This window comes from Tamandua tetradactyla, chromosome 2 (genome assembly GCF_023851605.1).
Source record: "Tamandua tetradactyla isolate mTamTet1 chromosome 2, mTamTet1.pri, whole genome shotgun sequence".
In the NCBI taxonomy this organism is placed as follows: Eukaryota; Metazoa; Chordata; class Mammalia; order Pilosa; family Myrmecophagidae; genus Tamandua; species Tamandua tetradactyla.
The window spans coordinates 59,912,677-59,934,621 of NC_135328.1; the positions used below are offsets into that span (position 1 = coordinate 59,912,677).

At 45.9% G+C, this 21,945-nt stretch overlaps 1 protein-coding gene across 5 annotated transcripts in view; it reads right to left on the reverse strand.

The window, feature by feature from the left end:
• Positions 1-2,142: 2,142 nt before the first annotated feature.
• The window catches only part of TMEM8B (transmembrane protein 8B), a 29,000-nt gene continuing 9,197 nt past the window's right edge, over positions 2,143-21,945 (reverse strand). For 2 of the 5 annotated variants that reach the window (XM_077147736.1, XM_077147733.1), the window contains 10 exons: positions 18,464-18,597; positions 17,872-18,140; positions 16,963-17,288; positions 13,224-13,317; positions 12,955-13,078; positions 12,734-12,876; positions 12,277-12,455; positions 5,165-5,311; positions 4,884-5,000; positions 4,030-4,629 (listed from right to left, as the gene is read on the reverse strand). In XM_077147736.1, coding sequence (XP_077003851.1) covers positions 4,264-4,629; positions 4,884-5,000; positions 5,165-5,311; positions 12,277-12,455; positions 12,734-12,876; positions 12,955-13,078; positions 13,224-13,317; positions 16,963-17,241 — 1,449 coding nt within the window. In that variant the 5' untranslated portion in view covers positions 17,242-17,288; positions 17,872-18,140; positions 18,464-18,597 and the 3' untranslated portion in view covers positions 4,030-4,263. Of the gene's footprint in view, positions 4,634-4,883; positions 5,001-5,164; positions 5,312-12,276; positions 12,456-12,733; positions 12,877-12,954; positions 13,079-13,223; positions 13,318-16,962; positions 17,289-17,871; positions 18,141-18,463; positions 18,598-21,945 lie in introns of all 5 variants that reach the window. The other 3 variants (XM_077147734.1, XM_077147737.1, XM_077147735.1) reach the window with 2 other exon arrangements.

The following is a 21,945-nucleotide window of genomic DNA, read 5'->3' on the forward strand; positions in this document are numbered from 1 at the left end:
GCTCATTTACCCTGTACTTGGAAGGAGAAAAAGGACTGAGATATTTGGGACTACGCTAATGATTACAGAGTTAACATACGAGCTACTAAAGATTTGGCTTCCTTTTCCCTGATCAGACCTCCTCCTCTGGATGCTGGGGTTAATCATCTGAAGAAAACTCTGGCTAGCTCTTTGTGGTGCCTTTGTACTATCAGCCTAATGAGGTTAGAACTTGCTTCCCAGAATTTCCTTCTCTATAGGATCCTGGGTTAGGATTAACCATAAGAGAAACTTGCATGAGCTTTGGAAGATGAAAGTGAAGCAGCAACTACCTTTTATGCTCATGTCACCGTAAGGCACCAGACACTATGGGAGCACTCACTTGTTGACACCAGTCTTTTGGCTCACTTTGTTAGCTGGGGCAGAAGCTGGGCCCACTGCCCCTCTACTTGTCACCAGATCTCCTCCTTCAGCTGTTCTGAGTCCCGGACCGAATGCAACTGCATTGCAAAGAATGCCAGCTTCCCCTGCAAACCCCAGTGTCACTAAAGCAGTGAGAGACTGACATGGTTTCCAGTTTGTCCTCACGCATTCTAGTTTGTCCTTACTCTTCCCCCACTGTACATTCAGCACTCCTTCCTGGCTGCCTACCTAGCTGTCCTTAAGTAGTTTCAGGCCCTATACCAAGTGTAAAGGTAATAGCTTTACATGGACGTCTCCACCTGTTCCCACAATTACAAAAGGTCTATTCTCTATACTAAATCGACATCACTCATACTTGTTGTGTTACTTTGGTCAAATCCCAACTGATTCATCGTTTTTCTGATTAAGAACCTTTTATGGCTCCTCATTATCACAGAGTTCATAATAAATTCTTCTGCTGAGTTCTCAAGGCCATCCAGAATCTGGCTCTACCTGCCTTTTCACCCTTACTTTCCACTAGCTCTTTAACATGGGCCATTTCTTCTTTTACATTATCTGTTCTGTCCCATCTCCACGACTTTTTCTCATGCTATTCTCTGAGAAAACCAGGGACTATTTTTCAAAGCCAGCTAAGATGTAGTTTCAAAACCATCTCTTTAGTGTATGTTTTCCTGGTGCATTTTTAAATTTTTCTCCTTATATCCTACACTGTTTTGTTGGAAACTTCCACTCAGAACCTAGCCTGTTCTACCTAGTATGAAAGACATTTGACCACGATATGAGCTTCTTGAGAGCAGGATTCAACCAGGTCCAGCCCATCTCTGTAGCTCCCATACAGACTTCCCTATGGGAGTTTTGCTGAGTTGAATTGTCACTTAGAAGCCCTCACACTCTCACCATGAGGGGATTGAGTCCTGTGCTGCCGAACGTGCTCTAGGCAATTGTAAGTGAGGAACCAGCAGTATGTGCTGCCACAGCCCTGGATTCAAAGACAGAAGGGACTGTTTGGATCTTATTCTCTCCCTCACTGAGACAAATAAGGAGACAACAAGGATCCTTATTTTGGGATCCAGGAGGCAGGATTTCCAGGCTTGGTTCAGTTGCTATGCCTGGATCTGTCTTACTGCTGGTCCCCTCTTTCCAGGAATTCTCTCTATAGGCACCTAAAATTCAAAATGCCCCGAACTGAACTCATCAAACCCCTACTAGAGTTGTGTCACCATCTCAGGGAATGGCACCACCACCCCTGAGTCACCAATTCAGAAACTTGGCAATCATCACAGACTTCCTCTCACCCCCCACCACCCCCACAACCAATCAGTCACTAAGTCCTATATAGTCCATCTACTAATAACTCTTAAATTGGCCCATTTCTTCCCACTGCCACTGCATCACGAAGCCCTTACCATTTTCCTCAAATATTGCAACTGTGTCACTGCACTCCCATCCTCCAAACACTCCCCCAAATCTATCTTCCATGCCAGCCATCAAAACACGAATAGGATGATGCTATTCTCCTGCTAAAATCCCTCCAATTTCCCATCGAATAAAAACCAGACCCCTGGGTGCAAGGGGGGTTCGGTGGTAGAATGCTCACTTCCCATGCGAGAGACCTGGGCTCAATTCCAGGACCATGCACCACCCCCAAAAAAGAAAAAAAATAGACATACCCTGCCTGTATGTCCATCCTCAGCTTTGGCTGCTGACTCCATATCCCTGCTCGCCCACCCCATCCCCATACTCCAAGCCCAGGCACACTGAACTAGTCAGTTCCCTGAGTAAATATCAGCCTTTCCTGCCTCTGTGTCTCCCCCTTGCTGTTTCCTCCCCATGTCCAAACACATCTTGCCTTTAGCTGACAGAACACTTATAATGAATCAGAATCGGCACTGCCCAAAGTGCTTTAATGACTGGGGAACAGATGGAATGATGGAAATCTCAGGATATGCAATAGGAATACTGACAACCAGAGAGAACACTTTCTACATTATGCAAACTCATTTAATCCTCACTCAAACCATCCTTTTCCGGAAAACCCTTCTGATCCTCCTAGCTGGGTGTGGTCTCCAACTCTACCTCCCTTCTCAATATCTTTTGTAGTCCACTCACTCTGTCCTGAATCCAACTCTACTGTGATGGGATAGTGTTTCTGATTCAGGAACAGACACATAGCCCACGTTGCCTTGGTCCTTCTCACCAAAAAGCTGGCCACTACATTCTCTGAAAAAGGGACTGATTAAAGAAAGCAGAGAACAAAGATATTTCTTCCAGGCTTTTGAGCTTCAAAAGCCTAAGCCCTGAAAGGAACAGAAAAGACCTAAGACAGATAAAAGATTTGGGAGAAAAACAGCTAAGTATAGGTAAGGCTTCCCCACTTTCAGATTAACAAAAAATTCCCTGAGCTGGGGAGAGGGAAGAGAGAGAAGGAGGGGAAGTAATGAGAGTATTGGCATTGAAGGGTCCTAGAGGGGAGCTCCACTCCCAAGGTGGAGTGGCAAGGTAACAAGCCCAGGACAGATTTGCAGGATTTAAAATCTGAGACAACCCATGCCTTGTTGGTCATATCAAATCCAGGTAGGGGTCCAGAGTAGAAATGGCTTCGAGGTGTGTTTTGATAGCCAAGGTTTTAGACTACCTCACAGGTCTTCACAGGTGCCACAGAAGCGGTAAAGAAAGCTTTGTCCTGAACATGGTTATGCAGATGGAAACAAAAACCCTCCAGGATGACCTGCCTGGACCACTGACTGGGGACCAGATGAATGATGGGAATCTCAGGAGATAGATGCAACGAGGATACTGTGACCAGAGAAAACATGCTCCCAACATCTTGGCATTATGGAAGACCCTCAGATCTCTGCTGTAAATTTTGGAGAAAGAGAAGAAATCTTAAATTGACAAAAGATTACATTTCTGGCATCAAAGTGGGGGCTCAAAATAGAAGTTACATTCATGATATTATGCATCTGAGATTGCACCTGCTGCGCCAGGTACCTCAGCTTCCTTCTCTTTTGGATGTGGGCTTCAAAAGGGAGGTCTGTCCCATGATTTATATCATTTGGACACACACACACAAACTCCCTACTCCAGCTCCTGCAGTAGGGCTCCCCTCAAACTTGCCCAGGGCCTGGGAACAGCAAGCATTAGGGAGTATTTGGGAATGTATGTAAGGACCAGATGGGAGGGGTGAGCATCGCTCCCACATTCACTCAAGCTGGGCTCCCATCACCATTGCTGGTTTCCTCAGGATACCTCATTCCCTCCCCTGCCCACATCCTGGCCCCAGGAAAAAGGGCAGCACAGAACCTTTACATACTTCATTGAAGACACACCACTCTCCACCTGCATTAACTCAGGATGCTGGTCAGCCCGGCCCCAGCCCCTTCTGTCCTGCAGTCTGCCTCCCTCACACAGCATAGCCCAGATGCTGCCTCTGGGAAGAAAGCCTGAGGTCAGAGTTGCTGAGCTGCTGGGCAGAACTGGAGATGCAGCTTCCCGAAAATGAACATTTCCTCAGGAATGACACCATGTTCCTGAGAAGGCTTTTCTCCCTGGGAAGGAATCCAGGTCTTCAGGAGGGTTCCGTATCTCTAGGAAGGGCTCCACACCCCTAGGAGAGAGTCCCGGGTCCTGAGGGGCTCTGTGTCCCTGCATAGGCTCCAGTCCAGGAGGACTCCAGGGATGCAGGAGGACTCAAGGCTGTCAGGAAGTGCTCCATATCCTTGGAAAGGGCTCCAGGTCCCTAGAAGAATTCCAAATCCTTAAACTCCATGTTCTCAAGAGATACAGCTTGTCTCCTGCCACCAGGAGGGCTCCAGCTGCCAGGAAGAACCCCAGGAATATCTCTCTGCCCCTGGGAAGAATTCATGTTCCCAAAGGCCTGGGCCCAAATCTCCTCTCAGCTGACACAGATACTGCTGACAGCGGCCCCCCCTGGGCCCACGAGGCCCAGCTCCTCCTGTTCATTGATGCACAGCTGGTAACCACAGCCCCGGGCCCGGGCCCCAGATGGCACCCGGTGGTCAGTCTTGGCACGAGGGGGCAGCAAGAAGCCCACACTGCCGGCAATGAGCATATGCCAAATGCTATGAATGTAGAAGTAGTTGTCCCGGGTCTCCACAAATGCATAGAGGAGGATGGCACTGCCTGCAATAAGGCTGCCTGGGCACAGGTAGAAAAGCCAGCGGCGCCATGTGGGAGGATAGCAGTGTCGGCGCCGGACGCTGCGTACTGTCTGGGGAGAGAGGCAGAGAAGTGGGGCTCAGGAATTCAAGGCTCTAGAACCCAAACCAGAGCCGGTCACTCTCAGGCTTATCCCCTGAGCCCTGCCTATGACCTAATAGCACCTGCTAGAGCTTGAGTGGGCACGATGAGGCTGCCCAGTGAAGATGATAGGGTCCAAGCCCACCTCAAACTAGGGCCGGGACCCAGGGCCCTGCACCAATTTCCTACCAAGACCACCATTGCCCACCCCATCGCCTTACCCAGGCAGTGGCTAAGATCCCCAAGGCGAAGAGACTGGGTCCAAGCAAGTTCCAGAGTCCATGCCGGTCCAGTTGCAGAGCCATGGAAAGCAGCATAGCCCCCAGCAAATACAGTACCTAGAGGAAAAGGACTCCAGGGATCGGCTAGAGGAGGTGAAAGCACTCCAGGGGCTGGGCCAGGACAGCAAGAGACATTCACTAATTCTCCCTGGGAGAGGCTGGGAGTGGATTTCAAGATGACTTTTGCTATGGTTACCCCCCAGGGCCCACTCCGGACTGACCTGCTTGACCACAGGCTGCAAACGGGCCATGGCAATGACAGTGACCCACACGGACATGAGGGAGCCCAGGAAATCGCAGAACTGCAGCACATCGTAGTCCATGATGCAGAAAACCACGATGCCTGGCTGGTCACAGGCATGATAGAACTGGAAGAAGAAAGGACAGGCATGAGAAAACATGGCACAGGGGTTCAAGTCCACTAAAACTGGAGAAAGAGGCCACATGGGTGATGTGCAGCTGTCAGAGAAGCAGAGGTCAGAGATCACAGGCTGAGCAGACTTGGAAAATGCCTGAGAAGAATGTAGTAGGGGGATCTGGCCAGCATAGCAGACCGGATGTAACCAGCAGCCCTAGCCCTCATCATAATCTTCCTGCTCCTGGACTCTGCTGTGGAGAGTGCCAGGCCAGTGGGCACACATCTCTCAAACTGAAGTCACTCCTTTGCTATCTTCTTCTGCTCACTGTGAGTCCTCCCTACCATCACCATCCCTGATCCAAGCTCTGGATCCTAGCTCTGGCCTCTTGGCCATTGCAAACCTCAAGGCTCCTCCTGCATGTCTCAGTTTCCCCCGACAGCTTAGACTTCAAGGGGGGCTTTACCCTCAGGACTCACACTAACTGGCCCTCTTCATCCCCTCCCATGGGGGGCACAGTAAGAAAAAACACAGCCCTTAATGCCATGGGAAGACCTGGAGAGGGACAATGTCCATCAAGCCTACACTGCGGAGAATATAGTCAAGGATAGAACACTGAGCATGTTCAAAGTCGGTACAGGATAAAGGTGGAAGTGGATCAAGCTATACTGGGCGCCCTAATTAAGGAACCAACTAGGTTCTGCCATCAGCCCTTGTTGGTCAGTGGTTCAAACCCCTCTCTTTCTCTGGGTAATGCTATCACAGCCTCTGGTATCCTGCAGTTTCTTATTTGTGAAGGGTAGTTGATATAATTGCCAGGGTTGGACAAAAATACACAAGGCTGAACTGAAAGTGGGGTAGGGGAAACGACATCCAAAGGCGGCCTCTGGAGTGGCTAGATCACTGTCAGAAGGGACTGTTTAGGCACTATCTTCATCCCAGGTGAATTTCATCATTCTATTAAAAGGCAACCTTAAGTCACATGCGTTCTGAGCCCAGGGGATAAAAAAAACCCTTACAGGCCTTAGTGGGGCAGGTATCTAGGCCCTCCAGAGACTTATGCTTGGTCTGTGGGCAGTGCACAGTTGAGGAAAGAGAGAGTTGAGCCATACCACAAGTCATTCACTCACTGGTAACAATGGGGTCCCCATAACTTATGGGAAAAATAGAAATAGGAGAATCTCATCTCCTGTTTGAGCTGAGAACAAGAAGGTGGAAGTGAGGTCAGGAAGAATTCAGGAAAAGGGATGCAAGGTCCCAATCTCATATTACAAACCATGATTCCAGCCTTAATCAAATATCACTGTTCTTTAGGGAAGGAAAAGCAGGTGGGAAATTGGAGCGGGATTGTATGAAAACTGACAGAATCCAACTCAGATGCAAAGCTGCCACCCACAGAAATGGGAAAACAGACTTGGAAGTTCAAGATCTAGAGACAAAAGATGAAAAGAAATTACTAATGTTCCTTTTGAACCTGTTGAAGGTTTCACTCAGTGATTCAAATTGCAAAAATTATAAATTCAACAGACAAAGGGAGAAGGGTACATAGTATAAGGACAAGGATAAGTGAGGAGCTCAAAACAGAAAAAAGAAAACCTACAGATGAATTGGCGGGGTGAAACTTTGAGTTTGATTCCTTTACATTTAAACTACCATCTTTCTTTTCCTGCACTTTGAAGCTTAAGAAAAAGACTGCCTTGGAATGATCATGTTTTAAGTGTGTGTCCCATGCTTTTGAAATGTCTTATTTGTTTGGGGATGATTTCCTCTTAATATATTTAAACTAAGAAAATGATTTCTTATTGGGAAACTGACTTTTCTTATGGGTCCACAAATTAGAATTAATGTTTGAATATACCTAAGAGATGTGTTTATTTTTCAACCTTCTCCTGTACGAGCCAACTGAGAGACAATTTGGTTCCTAAATGAATCAATGTTAATCTCTTTTTCCTACTTTAGCCATAGGACATTGATTATTCTGTGCCTCCAAGATCAGTTATAAGTATTACAAGTCACTGAATTAGCCAATGCTGCTTTATGTTTGGATTTTTTTTAAAAGCATTAATTTTACATTCTAGGTTTAACCAAGCACTTGCCCTGTACCTGACTTTCAAGTACATAGAAGGAAATGTTCAAAAATTCTTGGAAGAAAGACATATAATGAATCCTTCCATCTCAGATAAGGAAGGATACACATCAGTAGCAAAGCTGAGCCACCTGATATTTTGGAGATAAATCTGGGGGAATAACAAAAGGCTAATTTTCTCCTTGGAATTTCTCTGTACTGACGAAAGTGTCAGGAAAGTAGAGATATTGTCTTTGGAGTGGAGAGATTTTGAGGAAATTATTCTAGGACTGATTATTCTTTGAGTATACTAAAAAGTTGAGATTATAAATTGAGATTGTTTAAAGTTGTAGAAAATCTATAAAGTTAGCATTAAATTAAAATTGGTGTGTGAGGCAGTTGTTCCATCAAACAATTTTTATATTGGTATTCCTTTTGTCAATAACAATAAAAATTAGTGGAACAAATGATACAGAAAAATTGGGGAATTTAAGAAATTTAGACTATAAACTGGTTTCTGTTAACATAATTCTAATCTAATCTGATACATTCCATGGTTTGAACGTTTCTTTACTTATGATTCTAATCTAGGAAAATTATTCTAAATTGGTATTTTCTGAGGAATTTTACATTTTTACAGTATAACTATTTAGTTCATCTAGTTCTCCAAGATGAGGTCTATAGGTCCCACAGAATGAAAAACTGGAAATGCAAATATATTTAATCCATGCAAATTTGGGATACACTGGAATTTACTCCAATTCCCTTCTTTTCTGTTTTCTACTTCCCTTTTCTCTTGAAAACAGTTATGGGATTTTGCCAAGGGCCTCTGAGGACTACTTGTGATGGTTTGGGGAAAAGAAGAGGTAATGAGAAGGGTAGGGGTTGCAGCCAGGATGTCAGCAATCAGCAAGGCAGGCTGCACAGTGCCTGGATGCCAATTTTGCCAGCATCTTTGAGGACCTGACTGTGAGGACCCAAGTAGCACTGGGAAGGATATGTGGCTTGAAATGTATGGGTTGGAGTTTGCCTGATGCTTTCTTCTATTTGGTTTGGTTATATTTTTTATCTTTTGTTTGATGTGCTGGTTTGAAAGGATATATGTCCCCTAGAAAAGCCATGTTTTAATCAAAATCCCATTTCCATAAAGGCAGAATAATCCCTTTTCAATACTGTACATTTGAATCTATAATTAGATCATCTCCCTGGAGATGTAACCCAATCAAGAGTGGTTGTTAAACTGGATTAGGGGAGATGTGTCTCCACGTATTTGGGTGGGTCTTGATTAGTTTCTGGAGTCCTATAAAAGAGGAAATATTTTGGAGAATGAGAGAGATTTAGAGAGAGCAGAGCAGAATGACATAGCCAGAAGAAACAGAGTCCACCAGCCAGTGACCTTTGGAGATGAAGAAGGAAAATGCCTCCCAGGGAGCTTCATGAAACAGGAAGCCAGGAGAAGAAGCTAGCAGATGATGCCGTGCTCACCACATGCCCTTCCAGATGAGACAGAAACTCTGACTGTGTTTGCCATGTGCCCTTCCACTTGAGAGAGAAACCCTGAACTTCATCAGCCTTCTTGAACCAAGGTATCTTTCCCTGGATGCCTGTGATTGTACATTTCTATAGACTTGTTTTTGTCTAGAGACATTTTCTCCACCTTAGAACTGTAAACTAGCAACTTATTAAATTTCCCTTTTTAAAGCCATTCTGTTTCTGGTATATTGCATTCCAGCAGCTAGCAAACTACAATAGTTGACTATTCTCATCTTATAAAAATTTAGGAAGAACTGCTAAATTGAGGTCATGAATTTCTATATATACTGCAGGACTTCTGAGAAACTGAAATCAGATTGAGTTTTATCAGGGAGCACTCACTGCCCCGGAGTAGCTTAGTGATTATGTATGAAGGGCCTGGAGTCATGCTGAGTGAGAATCTTGACTCTACCAGTCATCTTATACTCTAGGCAAAGTCTTAGACCTGCCCTCATCTGCAAAAAGGATAAAAATATGGCAAAGCAGGACAGAAATCCTAGAATGAGCTGGGACTCAGCATCAACGGATTGAGAAAACTGTCTCGACTGAAAGGAGGAAGAGAGAAATGAGACAAAATAAAGTGTCAGCGGCTGAGAGATTTCAGAGTCGAGAGGTTATCCTGGAGGTTATTCTTACATGTTATATAGATAACCCCTTTTCAGCTTAAGGTGTATTAGAGAGGCTAGAGGGAAGTGCATGAAACTGTAGAGCTGTGTTTGAGTAGCCATGTTTCTTAAAGATGATTGTATAATGATACAGCTTTTGTAATGTGACTGTGTGACTGTGAAAACCTTGTGTCTGATGCTCCTTTTATCTACAGTATGGACAGATGAGTAAAACATATGGAGTAAAAATAAATAAATAATAGGGGAAACAAATGTTAAATTGAGTAGAGGGAAATACTAGTGGTCAATGAGAGGGAGGGGTAAGGGGTATGGTTTGTATGAGTTTTTTCTTTTTTCTTTTTATTTCTTTTCTGGAGTGATGTAAATGTTCTGAGAAATGATCATGGTATGAATATACAACTATGTGATGATACTGTGAGCCACTGATTGCACACCAAGTATGGAATGTTCATACGTTAAGAATGTCCATGTTATCTGTTGATTGGCTTTATGAATAAAAATTTGTTTAAAAAGGATATAAATAATAAAAATACCTATCTATTATTATAGTAATATTGTAAGGATTAAAATAGCACAGTGTCTGCCACACAGCAAGTATTCAGGAGACATTAGTTTGCTGTTATCAGTATCTCAGTTGTTCGGCTATTATACCAAATCAAGTGCCAGGTTTGTGGCCTGTTTTTGTTTCTTTTTAAACACATTTTATATCTTGTCAACTCCTGAAAAACAAACCCACTGCCTACTCCTATGCCTTGAGTAGGAACTGATGCATTACTACCAGGTATAGAATGTCCTAGATTTGAAGACAGGGAAAAAGATTATCATCTAAAGAACTCTGGTAACTGCAATGTGATCAAAGGGCTTTGGAGACTACTGAGGGAAGAACTAAGTTGAAACTAAATACAGAACGGGAAACGGAGAAAACTGCACAATTGGTTGCTCTTCACTTTGGCCCATGTGGAAGAAGAACAAGAGCTAGAGCAAGACTTCCGGCAACACCTCCAAGCCAGTAGCCTTTCCTTATTCTTTGGCTTATCACCTTATTTAAGAAAGCAGTGAGCTCCTTATGTGGTGCCAGGTTTGGGTTTCGGCAGTCTTCCTCCTGGGAAGAAAGTCTTGTCTTTTTTCCCTTTTTCTTATCACGTTGATTTGCCATTGTACCCAGTTGATAAGGAATCGTCCAGGACTGACTGAACATTCTAGAACCAATGTCCAGGACGCTGTGCCAAAAATCCAGGAGAATGAATCCGGTCTCCCGACATGCTCCAGGCTCAGGATATTCTGTGTGTTCCACTTAGTTACTCTCACTAATTATGAATCACATTAGACTTGCATGTAGCCCAGAGTGGGCTGATGGAGCAGCTGTTGCTAGAGGATTTGGTGATCAACAGTATATAGGGCATATGGCAATAAAAAAGAGAAACAGTGTCTAACATAAAAATAGAACCAGGCACTTTTGGAACAGGCCTAAAAAGGGGCCAGTCAAGCAGAATGTGGGTATGTTCCTCTCACACAGCTTAAAGGGCCTACACTGCCTGGTCATAACCTACTTTTCCTCACCTTTGCTGGACATCCAGGAGGACCCATGGACCCTCAATTTCAGGACACTTGCCCCCTACTTTTTCCTAGATGATAAGTAAGATTTGGGGAATTTGTACATGTGCCTGATCTATTAATGTTGGATACCAAGGGGCATGTATTGGTTTTTGTGATATCCTTGTTGCCAAGACATGAGGAAGTATGGCTTCATTTAAGATTTTTGGAGTGCTCCTAGGCAGTTACTATATGCCACAAGAGACAAAAAACCCAGGAATGAGATGAAAATACTTCTGGATATAGCATCTCAGGAAAAATTGGGTTAAAGTCACACTGGCAGACTCACTCCTCTACCTTTCTTAATAATATCTGTGATGCTTATTTGTAGTAAGAACTTTGCTGATTACAGGAATGGAAAAACACTGGGAAAGGATTATGTGGACTCTGTAATGGAAGAGGTGGGGTTTTAACCTATATTAACCTTCATCAAAATATACTTGAGTTGGGATTTTATATCACACTGCCACTTCCCATGATGCCTCAGGACATGGTTGAGTCTGTAAAGTTACTTAGGATTCTGAAAGCCAAGTTGTTCTATAAAGTACCCAATTATAGAGATGTCCTCTGTCTTCTAAAATTTCCCATGGGACTCCAGGGAGGCCATGGCAACTGAATGGGGAGACGGCCTTTCATACCATAAGAAAGAACATGCCAAAGATGTAGAAGTCCCCAGCACAGCATAACTAGCCCTTATACCATGAAAGAACAGGAAGAAGGTGAAGACTCTCCATGCAGAGATGAGGGTGAAAGTATAGACTTCCTTCCTCCCCCACCCTCACCCCCACCCCACCATACAGAGGAGAAAAACATGGTGAAGGGGTAAACAAAATTCCATACTGTAGGACAGGGCTTCTCAGCCAGTGGGTTGAGGTGAGGGTTCTCTCAGCTCTCAGGGTAGATGACAACTGGAGCCCCCAAATCTGTCATCTTAAGTTGCAAACAGCCTTGTCCATTTACCCCCAGGGGCCATCATTTCCCATGCATGCCATGATATGATAGGATAGGAAGCAAGGCTGTATCAGACATAGTGAAGGGAGACACATCCTGTACTATGAAAGTGTCGACATCCCCACACCTGCGGAAAACACTACAGAAGTATAGGTCCTCACCCGCCACCAGGGACAAGGCACAGTGAAGACAGGAACACCACCGCATACCGTGGAGAAGAACATGGTGAAGGTGTAGACAGCAGCTTCCAGCACATATCGGCTCCGAATGGCCAGAATCACAGGTGGCAAAAACATAAGGTTGCTCAGACAAAGCAGTAGTGTGGACAGCAGCTGGAATCCATAGGTGAGTGCATCCGCACTGTCGGTGCAGCCCCAGCCCCGCCACCCTGCGTGTGGAGAGGGAACAGGATGGGAAGGGACAGAAAGCAGCCAGGGGTTCAGCAGATACTTATGCTCACGGCCTCTTGCCAAAGGTTAGGTCACGGTCAGTGAATGGTGGCCTAACCTTGGCTTTGCCCTCCTTTTCTCTCCATACCGCTCTCTGGGCCGTCCCCAATTCAGGCTGGCGCCCCACACACCCGCGCAGCACGCGCGCCCTTTTCCGGACCGCCACCTCGCGAACCCAGAGGCCTACCACAGCCGGCTCCCTCGCCCGCCCGCTCACCGGCCTTGCACTCGCAGGCCGCGTACAGGTAGTTGTGCGTGCGCAGCAGTTTGCACTGGCCGTAGGGCCCGCAGTCATCCACGCAAGGGGACAGGAAGGTGCGCAGCCGCACCTCGGCCGTCGCGTTCCGGCACCGCACGAACCTGCGCACACATTTGGCGTCAGCTGGGGCCCGGGGCTGCGCCCTCCGCGATCCGCCCTGCCCGGCCCAAGCCGCTCACCGAGGCCCTAACCCGCACAAGGAACGAAGGGTCAGGAACCAGGTCCCGGTCTGCGGGAAGGGGATTCGCAGCCTGGCCACTCTAGAGGTGGCACTGACGGAGAGGAGGAAGCCGGCTAGGGACTCTGAGGGAGAGAAGAGAAAGGAGGGGTCAGGACGCAAAAAAGCCTCACTCACCGGACCCCACTTCCCAAGACTCCCTCCTACCACCCCCATCACCCCCTGAGAGGACTTCCAACCTCCTCTCCTTCCCCCATTTATCACCCCCACCTTTGGAACAGGTCACTGCTGCATCCCCCAGGCTCAAGGGCACCTCGTGAGTCAGACATCCGAACACTGTCACATTTTCCTGCCGCAGGGAGCTCTAGGAAGAGCAGGTATGGAGATGAGCCTGTCACGCCCTCCTGGTCCTACCGCCACCACCACCCGACTCCTACACCCGTTAACCCCTCCCCAGAAACCCCTCCAGGCCCTACCCGGACATCCCATTCCTGCAACCACTCTTCACACCAAAGCCTTCCTTCCCATTAGAACAGAACAACTCTGAAAAAATATCAGGTCCTCCACATCAGAAAGTCTTTCAAAGACTGATGAGATGGCAAGGACCCAATTTGAACTCCTCTGTTGGGCAGAATCATTTAAATTCTGTCCAAACAGAGGGAGGAGCCTCTATTTTAGTCCTGTCTAGCTTGGGGGGGGGCGGGCAGGGTGGGAAGGCACAGGACTGGATGTAGAAACTAGTTGTGAAAAACATAACTGTAAGCTCTTCAGTCATATTCACCAGGACCCGAAGGCAGGCGTGTAAAGAAATGCACTTTTCCTTAGGTGGAATGATCCCAGGTACTAAATACTGGTAACAATGCTTGAGGGATTAAATTAGCAACCTGGCTGGAATTAAAAGTAATCAGATATGCATCGGAGTAAATGTAAGGGGTTATATACAAGAATAAAGGTTACAGGATGCCGTAAGCACACCCCATTTAAATAGGATTTGAAACAGCTTATTAAATACATATAAGAGGAAAAGATAAACACATGAAGGAAATGACAAACTCCTAGTATAGGAAAATAAAGTCTGTCCCTAAAGGTGGACCATACATTTGATGATGACCTTCCAAGCAACCAAAGCAAAGAAAGAATTATGATGAGTTATCAGATTTGTGAGTCCATCGGATAAAAGTCAATCAATGGCTCAGAAGAAGCACAGTGTCCAAAGGATGTTCTCATAAAAGAAGCACTGTGTGCTGTAATGCACTCTGTCCCCAACCATTAGCATGAGTTTATACAACTTGTTATAACTTTCCTCAATGCAAGCCCAGGACAATATGGCAAAGTATTATTCAGTGGAAGTCATTCTACAAGAGGGCCAAAAAAAAAATGTCATCCAGGTTGCAGTTTTCTGATCCAAATGTCCAGTTCTTGATCCAAGGAAAAACTTCAGAATATTTTGGAGGGAAAGATGGCCTACTGATCAGAGTATATATATTATATCAATATACCTTTCAGAATAAAAAAAAAAGACTGCCTGCGGTGTGGGCAAGTGTCAGACCATGCAGATGGGAAGGATGGAAGCAGATGCTCATTAGAATGAAGGGACAAGAATGGGGCCAGGGAGTGGTTGAGGGCCAGGGAGTGCATGAGACCTAGGTGTCCACTCTCAGATGTTGAGGAAGAACAAATATGGGTGGGGCAGGACTCTAATTCATACACTATAGTTTCAAGGTCACATCAAATCAAAATCAGCTCAAAAGCCCACTGCCAACCACAATGACATACTACTTCACATCCACCAGAATGGCTGTTATTAAGGTGGGAAAGAACAGGTGCTAGTGAGGATGTGAAGAAATAGGAACCCTCATGTACTGCTGGTAAGAATGTAAAATAGCACAGCCACTGTGGAAACGTTTGGCAGTTATCCAAAATGTTAAACAGAAACACCATCTGACCAGGCAACTCCACTCCTAGGTATATATTTATATATACCCCAAAGAATTGAAAGCAGGGACTCAAACTAATACTCATACACCAATGCTTACAGCAGCATTATTCACAAAAATGTCAATGGATGGAAACAATCCAAGTGTCCATCAGTGACGATGGATAAACAAATTGTGGTACATCCACACAATGGAATGTTATTCAGCAATAAAAAGGAACAAAGTTCTGACACATGCTACAACATGGAAGAACCATGAAAACATTATGCTAAGTAAAATAAGCCAGACACAAACGGACAAATATTATATGATTCTACTTACATGAAATATCTAGAATAAGCAAATTCACAGAGACAGGAAGTAGATTAGAAGGTATTAAGGACTGGGGAGAGGGGGAATTGGGAGTTACTGTTAATGGGTGTGGAGTTTCTGTTCTGTGTGATGAAAAAGTTTTTGTAATGGATGGCAAGGGTAATATAACAATGTAAATATAACTAATACCACTGAATTGTACACTTAAGATGGTTAAAATGGCAAATCTTATGGCATATTTATATATATAAAACCACAATAAAAAATAAATTTAAAAAAAACTCAGTCACTGTTCAAAGGCCTAGCAATAAGCAAACACAAAATACATATAGTCTTAGCCAGAACAGAGTCAGAAAGAATTTGAGTATGAAAATAAGAACCAGCTCTCACCTAACTAGGAGGACCACTAGAAAGTTCTGAGCTCTGTCTCAAAAAAAGCTACATCAAGCCACAGACCAGACCTCAGGTCTACTGATGAAGAAGAGGTCCCTGCCCCCAGAGGGTAAAGTCAGAAGGATCCCTGGATGGGGAACAGCTAATAAATTACTGGATCAATACCAAGCTGCAGAAAGTCCTAGTGGCATGACACTAGACTCTGCCCTTGGCCCAGTCCCATTCAATATGACTACAAAGTACAAGAAGGCTGGCTTTTAAAGTGTGTGAACTACGCAAAGCAAAAAGGCCCAACCTGTATTAGGCAATGCCCCAGAATTTATGAACACAAATTCTTAAATTCAGGTTCAATAATTCACTACAAAAATACAAGGTGGGCATTGGCAGCAGTTCTCACAAACAGGCTCAGGGCACCAAAATGTGTATGCCCCTTGATTACAGCTAGATAAATGAAGTTAATGTGAGAAAGAACTGGGAGGATGCATGACCAAAAAACTAGGCAGTTTTGTTATTGGTATATTATCCTCTAGTTGCCAACATTTTCATATGTGATGCTATTACTTTCATAATAAAAAAGTAAATTTATACATCTGTTTTGAAGAAATAAAAAGGAAATGCAGGGAGAAGGCCCAAGGATCTTAGTTTACCACTAGCCCCAGATGAGCCCACACTGTAATGCAGCAGCTGCATTAGGTAACCTGAACTCAGGCTGCATACATGTCTGAGGTTCCATTGCCTGCCGCCCTGGAACCACTGATGCCAGAGACACGATGGCAGGCAGGAGTATAACCCGAGTACAGAGCAGAGAACAGGGAGGTGTGAATACCAGGGCCCCTGAGCTACAGCCTGAGACACTGAGGTCCTTCAGCTTTTGGAAGGTTAGGGCTGAAGGGCTCTTAAAAGGGGACAGAGATAGATTTATTGGCTATGGCTTCTGGGATAAAAAAAAGATCAGTGGTAAAAAATCTTGGGCTAGATTTTGACAGAAGGTTAGGAAAACTTTCAGTAATCAGAGCTGTCCAAACTTGGACTGCATAGCCTCAGGAGTGGTGCACTCTCCATCATAAAAGGGGTGCAAGAAGAAAGTGGACAACCGCCATACCTTAGACAGAGGCCCTTAGTGAATGGTGGATTAGCCTACAAAACTGGGAAAATGGAGTTGCCCTGACTGACCTAGCCCATTCCTGGCAGTCAATCCTCAGAGCAAGTCTGTTGACCAGAACTGGGGAAAGACACGGTTCCTAACCACAGGTTGGGTGGAAGTAATCTGGAAAGGCTTCCTGAAGGAGGTAAGGGCCACCGCACTCCTGATACCTTTCCCTTCAAGTTCCTCCACAGGGCAACTTCCCCCTCTCCACAAAGAATACCACATTGAGCTGGAGCTCCAGGCTGAAGACACCTCCGCTGTCCAGCACCGGTAGCAGCCTCAAGGCGAACACAGCTGGGCGCTCTGGGGGGAGGGCCACACTGGGTCCAAAGAAGATGTAAAAGTGGACGGAGAAAGTGTCCAGCTCGTTGCGCAGCGTCGGGCGAACTGGCCAGCAGTGCTCGGGTGGGGCCATGGCCCCAGACCCCTCCACTGGGATCCCGAGGGATGGTGACTCTGGGAGCAGTGGCTGGTTGCCCAGTGACTGGGGCATGTTCATGGCTGCTGCAGGGACCAGGGCCCGGGACAGGCTGGGCTGTGGGCACTCTGTGGGCAGAGAAAACCAGAGCTGGGCCCACAGCCCTCACAGTCCTGAAGTCCCACCACAAACCAGATCTGAGCCAGACAGGATTTAGCAAAGGATGGGGATGGGGTGAGGATTAGAATCTCATTTCCCTTAGGAGCAAAGGGCATCTATTGGGGTCCAAGGGTTTCCTAGTAGTCACAATTAATGGAAAATCAGATTGGAGAGAATTAAAGTCATCTGTATCTCCCCAAGGGCAGTGAAGACACCATTGAGACAGACAACTGTGGCTGGCCCTCTCAGTGACTTGCATGACCCAAAAGTCCTGGCTGGCCCTGCCTACCCCAGGAAACTGAAAGAGATTAACTCAAAGAGAATGATGTTTCTTGGTTAGTCCCAAGTCAGGCATGGAAGTGATCTGAAGGGCATCAATAACTTAGAGCTCCCAGTGGGAGGGCTTCGGGGAGTATGAAAGAGCCTGGGCAGGGCTGAATAGATTGTAGGAACATGGCAGAAAGCCAACGAACACAACTATCCATGCCAGCCTCTTCCCAGCCACAGATGTTTGCATAGGCTGGGCTGCAGGGACAGATGTGGGGTTCTGACCTTGTAATCTCACACACAGCTGGAAGCGAATGGTCCTGCCAGGGCCCCGGGATGGGGTCTCCACACGCACGTAGACCCAATGCCCCCAGGGGGGCAGTGCCAGCTCCAGTTGGCATGCTGAGGCACTTCCACAGGCCACAGAGCTTGAGTTGTGCAGGGGTGGTGCTTTGGGACGCAGGCGCAGTGTCAAAGGGCAAGCAGATGCTCCACGGTCCCCCACACACACCAGCTGTGCTGAAACTCTGTAAGTGAAGCTGGGCACGAAGACCCTGGACAGAGGGGAGGTTGGGGGTAAGAAAGAACAGAGCAGAGAGATAAGAGGGACACCAGAATGAGGAAAACACCAGGAAGAAGGGAGCAGGGAGGGAGTGTGGGACACAGGAACAGGAGGTCCTTGGGGTGTTCCCCTCTATGCTGGGAGTGCAGGAGGCAAGGACCCAGTCTACCCCAGGAACTCTGTCCATGTTGGGTAGGACACAGAGCAGAAACAGGCAGGAAGGCTGAAAAACCAAGAGAGAACACTGCTCCCCATCTGAGGCCAGAGGAGGCGAAGGAAGAGAGTGGCCCAGGTTTGGGGGAGTATTTAACTTACTTGTACAGGGCTGAGCGATTGTGGGGAGAGAGGGTTTGCTCTGAGGGTCGGCCAGGAACCAGCACAGCAACGTCCAGCAAACGCCGGACAATCAGCTGCGGCTGAAGGAGGTACTGACACTCATCCTGCAGACCCTGAGACAAAAGCAGAGGTGGTAGGATAGGGAAAGACAGCAGGAGTGCTTTTAACCGAGGCAAACAGAACCTGCTGGATGGGTGAGGGAGAAGCCTCCCTGCTCCTGGGGCTCTCAGTGACATCACTCTAAGCTCCAGATCCTTCCTGTATGAGCAGTCATCTCCAACCTCCACCTCCATCCTACGTAGGCCTGCAGGATCTGCTGGGATCCTCAGCAAACTGGCCCCTTCTGATTCAGGCCCTGCTTGCCCCTCCTCTTGGCCATTCCTGGCCAATGCCACCTAACTGTAATCTCAAACGATCCCAGCCCCTCAACCATATTCTCCAGAACTTAGAACAATGACTCTCTTTTTTGAGTTGGAAAGTTCTGGAAAGGTCTCCAGTCCAACCTCCTCCCCCACAACAACACCAACCTGAAGCTTTAATTTTCTTCATTTCACACCCTGTACCCTCCCAAGTGCTTGTCCAACCTCTGCCTTAACACCCCCAGTGAAGGGACACTCATTATGTTCCAAAGCTACCTCTAGACTATAAGCAACTTGAACATAGGAACCTGGTCTTATTTTACTTTTGTTTCCCCTGACAGAGGATCTAGCATAGAGTGCACACCTCACTAATGAATACTTGCTAAATAAATGAATGAATAAATGAATCAATCTGGCTGGGGGGCAGCTCTCACCTTTAAAAAGTCAAAGCCTATCTTTGACAACCCTCCCACCTCTCTGCCCTCAGAGACCCACAGATACCTCTGCTCCCTCTGCCATAAGCTGTTTCTTCTGTTACTGGCAGAGAACAACATTTCCCCAAGCTTCTCTTCTCCTGATTAAAATTCCTAGACTCTTCTCTACTCAGCTGACACACAACACAGTCCCTGACCCGCCGCCACCTGCCACCACCACCGGCCCAGCCTCACTGCTCTTGAGTGAGTGTAGTCCCATTTGTGACAGTTCCTCTTCTGCAGCATTTGCAGTTATACAAAACCTCCAACCAGTTCGGGTAGGAGAGGGCTCCTAATTGGGTTTCTCTGATCTTCTGGACAATGGCCTTGCCCTAGCCCAATAAACTAGAGGCCAGTATTCATTTATATGGTTACTCTGGCTAGGACATAAGTCCAAGCTCTGCTTTAGGACAAATGTTACAAGCTCTTACATTTACTGAGTTCCATGCCATGGAATAAGCCAACCAAGATACTGACAAAAGCTCCACAGGCTGGAAGGAGGCCTTGATGGATGCTGGGCTGGAAGATCTCATTACCCTCTGCTGGAATTTTTCGGGGCCTTTTACATTACTGCATCCCCAATGCCTAGCACGATACCCAGCACATATTAGGAACTAAAAATATCTGTTGAGTTAAAGAATGGATGTCAAAAAGAGGATTCCTTCAGGGAGATCCTGAACCTGCCTAGTTGCTCAGAGATTTCTATCTCTGATGTCCTAAGCAGATGTCACTCATCTTTGGTGTTAAACCCTAAAGACCAGAAATAGTCTCACAAGTTATTTCATGAACTGTACCTCCTAAGGCAGAAATCCCCATCCTAAGGGTAGGGGGGTTCATGCACAGGAGATGGCCTGTTCCTTGCTAGACAGTCCAGGGGGAAGAAGTACTTTGTTCTACATTTTGCTTGCTGTTGGTTTAATGAAGGATCAGTGTATATGACCTCTCTGGTTAAGTTGTGCCCCAATACCCCTCCCTTAATGCGGAGCGGAGGATTCAATCAGTTTGGGAAGGTGAAGAGGTACAGTGACTTTCACCTACTATGAAGGTACCGGAGAAAGAGCACAAGAAGTCACAACCTCAAGAGCTGCCAAGGATAGAAGCCAAATGAGAGAGTCCAAACTGAATCACCCATCAATGGGCTAAACTAGTATCAGCAGTCATGGAAGGAACAGGGCTAAAGCAAGGAATCTTAAGAAAGCAGGAGAACCAAGAGTAAAAAGCAGAGTAGGAAACAGTCTGAAGGAAAGTAGATGGATTCCTAGAACATACTAATATGGGTGGTTTGAGTTTCTTCAAAGAAGCCTGAGCAGAGTAGCCAGTGGGGCTGACAAACTGAAGATACACAGAAACATTTGCCCTTCTCAATAGCAATAGCCCAGCCCCCAGCACAGCCTCTGCATCACAATCAGTCAGCACCAATCAACATGGAACTAAAAGAGTGGTGGATAATCTGCAGGTGACAAGAGTAGAAGCAGGGAGACCACTTAGGAGGTTATTGTGGTGGTCCAAAAGAAAGCTGAGGGAAGGTAAGCCAAGAATGAAAATGAAGAGAAGTAGATACATTCAGGTTATGCTTTAGAGGTAGAGTCACAAGACTTTTTCTTGATGGATTGGTTGTGGGGGAATGAGAGAAAAAGAGGAATCAAGGATGACACCTAAATTTGGTGCCTGAACAATTGGTGAATGGTGGTGCCATTTACTAAGAAAAAGAAGACTAGAGAAAGAACAGGCTTGGTCTGGAAGAAATGAAAAGAGAATCAAGGAGTTTTTTTACTTTTGGTTTTGTTTTGATTTGTACATGCTAAGTTTAAGACACTTATTATGCATTCAATTGAAAATGAAAGCTAAGAAGCTGGATTTAAAGTCTGAGATACAGAGAAATTAGAACTAACAATACATTTGGAAGGCATTAATTTATATATGGTGCTTAATACTGTTGTGCTGGAGACAAAAGGAAGGGAATACAGAAATAAAAAGGAGCATCCCAGGACCAAGCACTGAAGCACTACATAACACATATAGGTCAAGCAGAGGAGAAGCCAGAAAAGTAGAGAGAAGGAACGGCCAGTGAATTTGGAAGAAAATCAGAACAGCTGTGTAGCATCACGAAGGCCAAGAGGAGAAAATGTTTCCAGAAGGAAAGAGTAATATACGAAACTAGTTTACAGCTAGTTACTATTTGACTATATGGAGGCGGATCCAGGACTGGAAGAGGAAGACTTACTTTTCATTGTATGGCCTTTTGTACCTTTCGAATGTTGTACCAGGCGCGTACATTACCTATTTGAAATATAAATAAAATAATTTAGGAGGAGGAAAAAAAGGAGGAGCACTATTAGCAGATTTTAACCACTTCAGTTAAGCTATTGAACCACGCTTGGTCCTGGTTGGTGGATTCAACAGAATCATTTCTTGCTGTACAATCTGTTTCTTTGCTTTGCTTACTGTTATTTTCATTATTTTACCTTTTCTAATTTACTTTCAACTCTTGGATCTGGGAAGAGGAAGCATTTGAGGAGTACTTGTGCCCCCAAACATTTGGGAGAACACTCACTTCATGAGTTATCTGGGTGCCAGATGGTACCCATGATCCAAAGACTAAGGCCCTCAGGGCAGTCTGGCAGCTGAG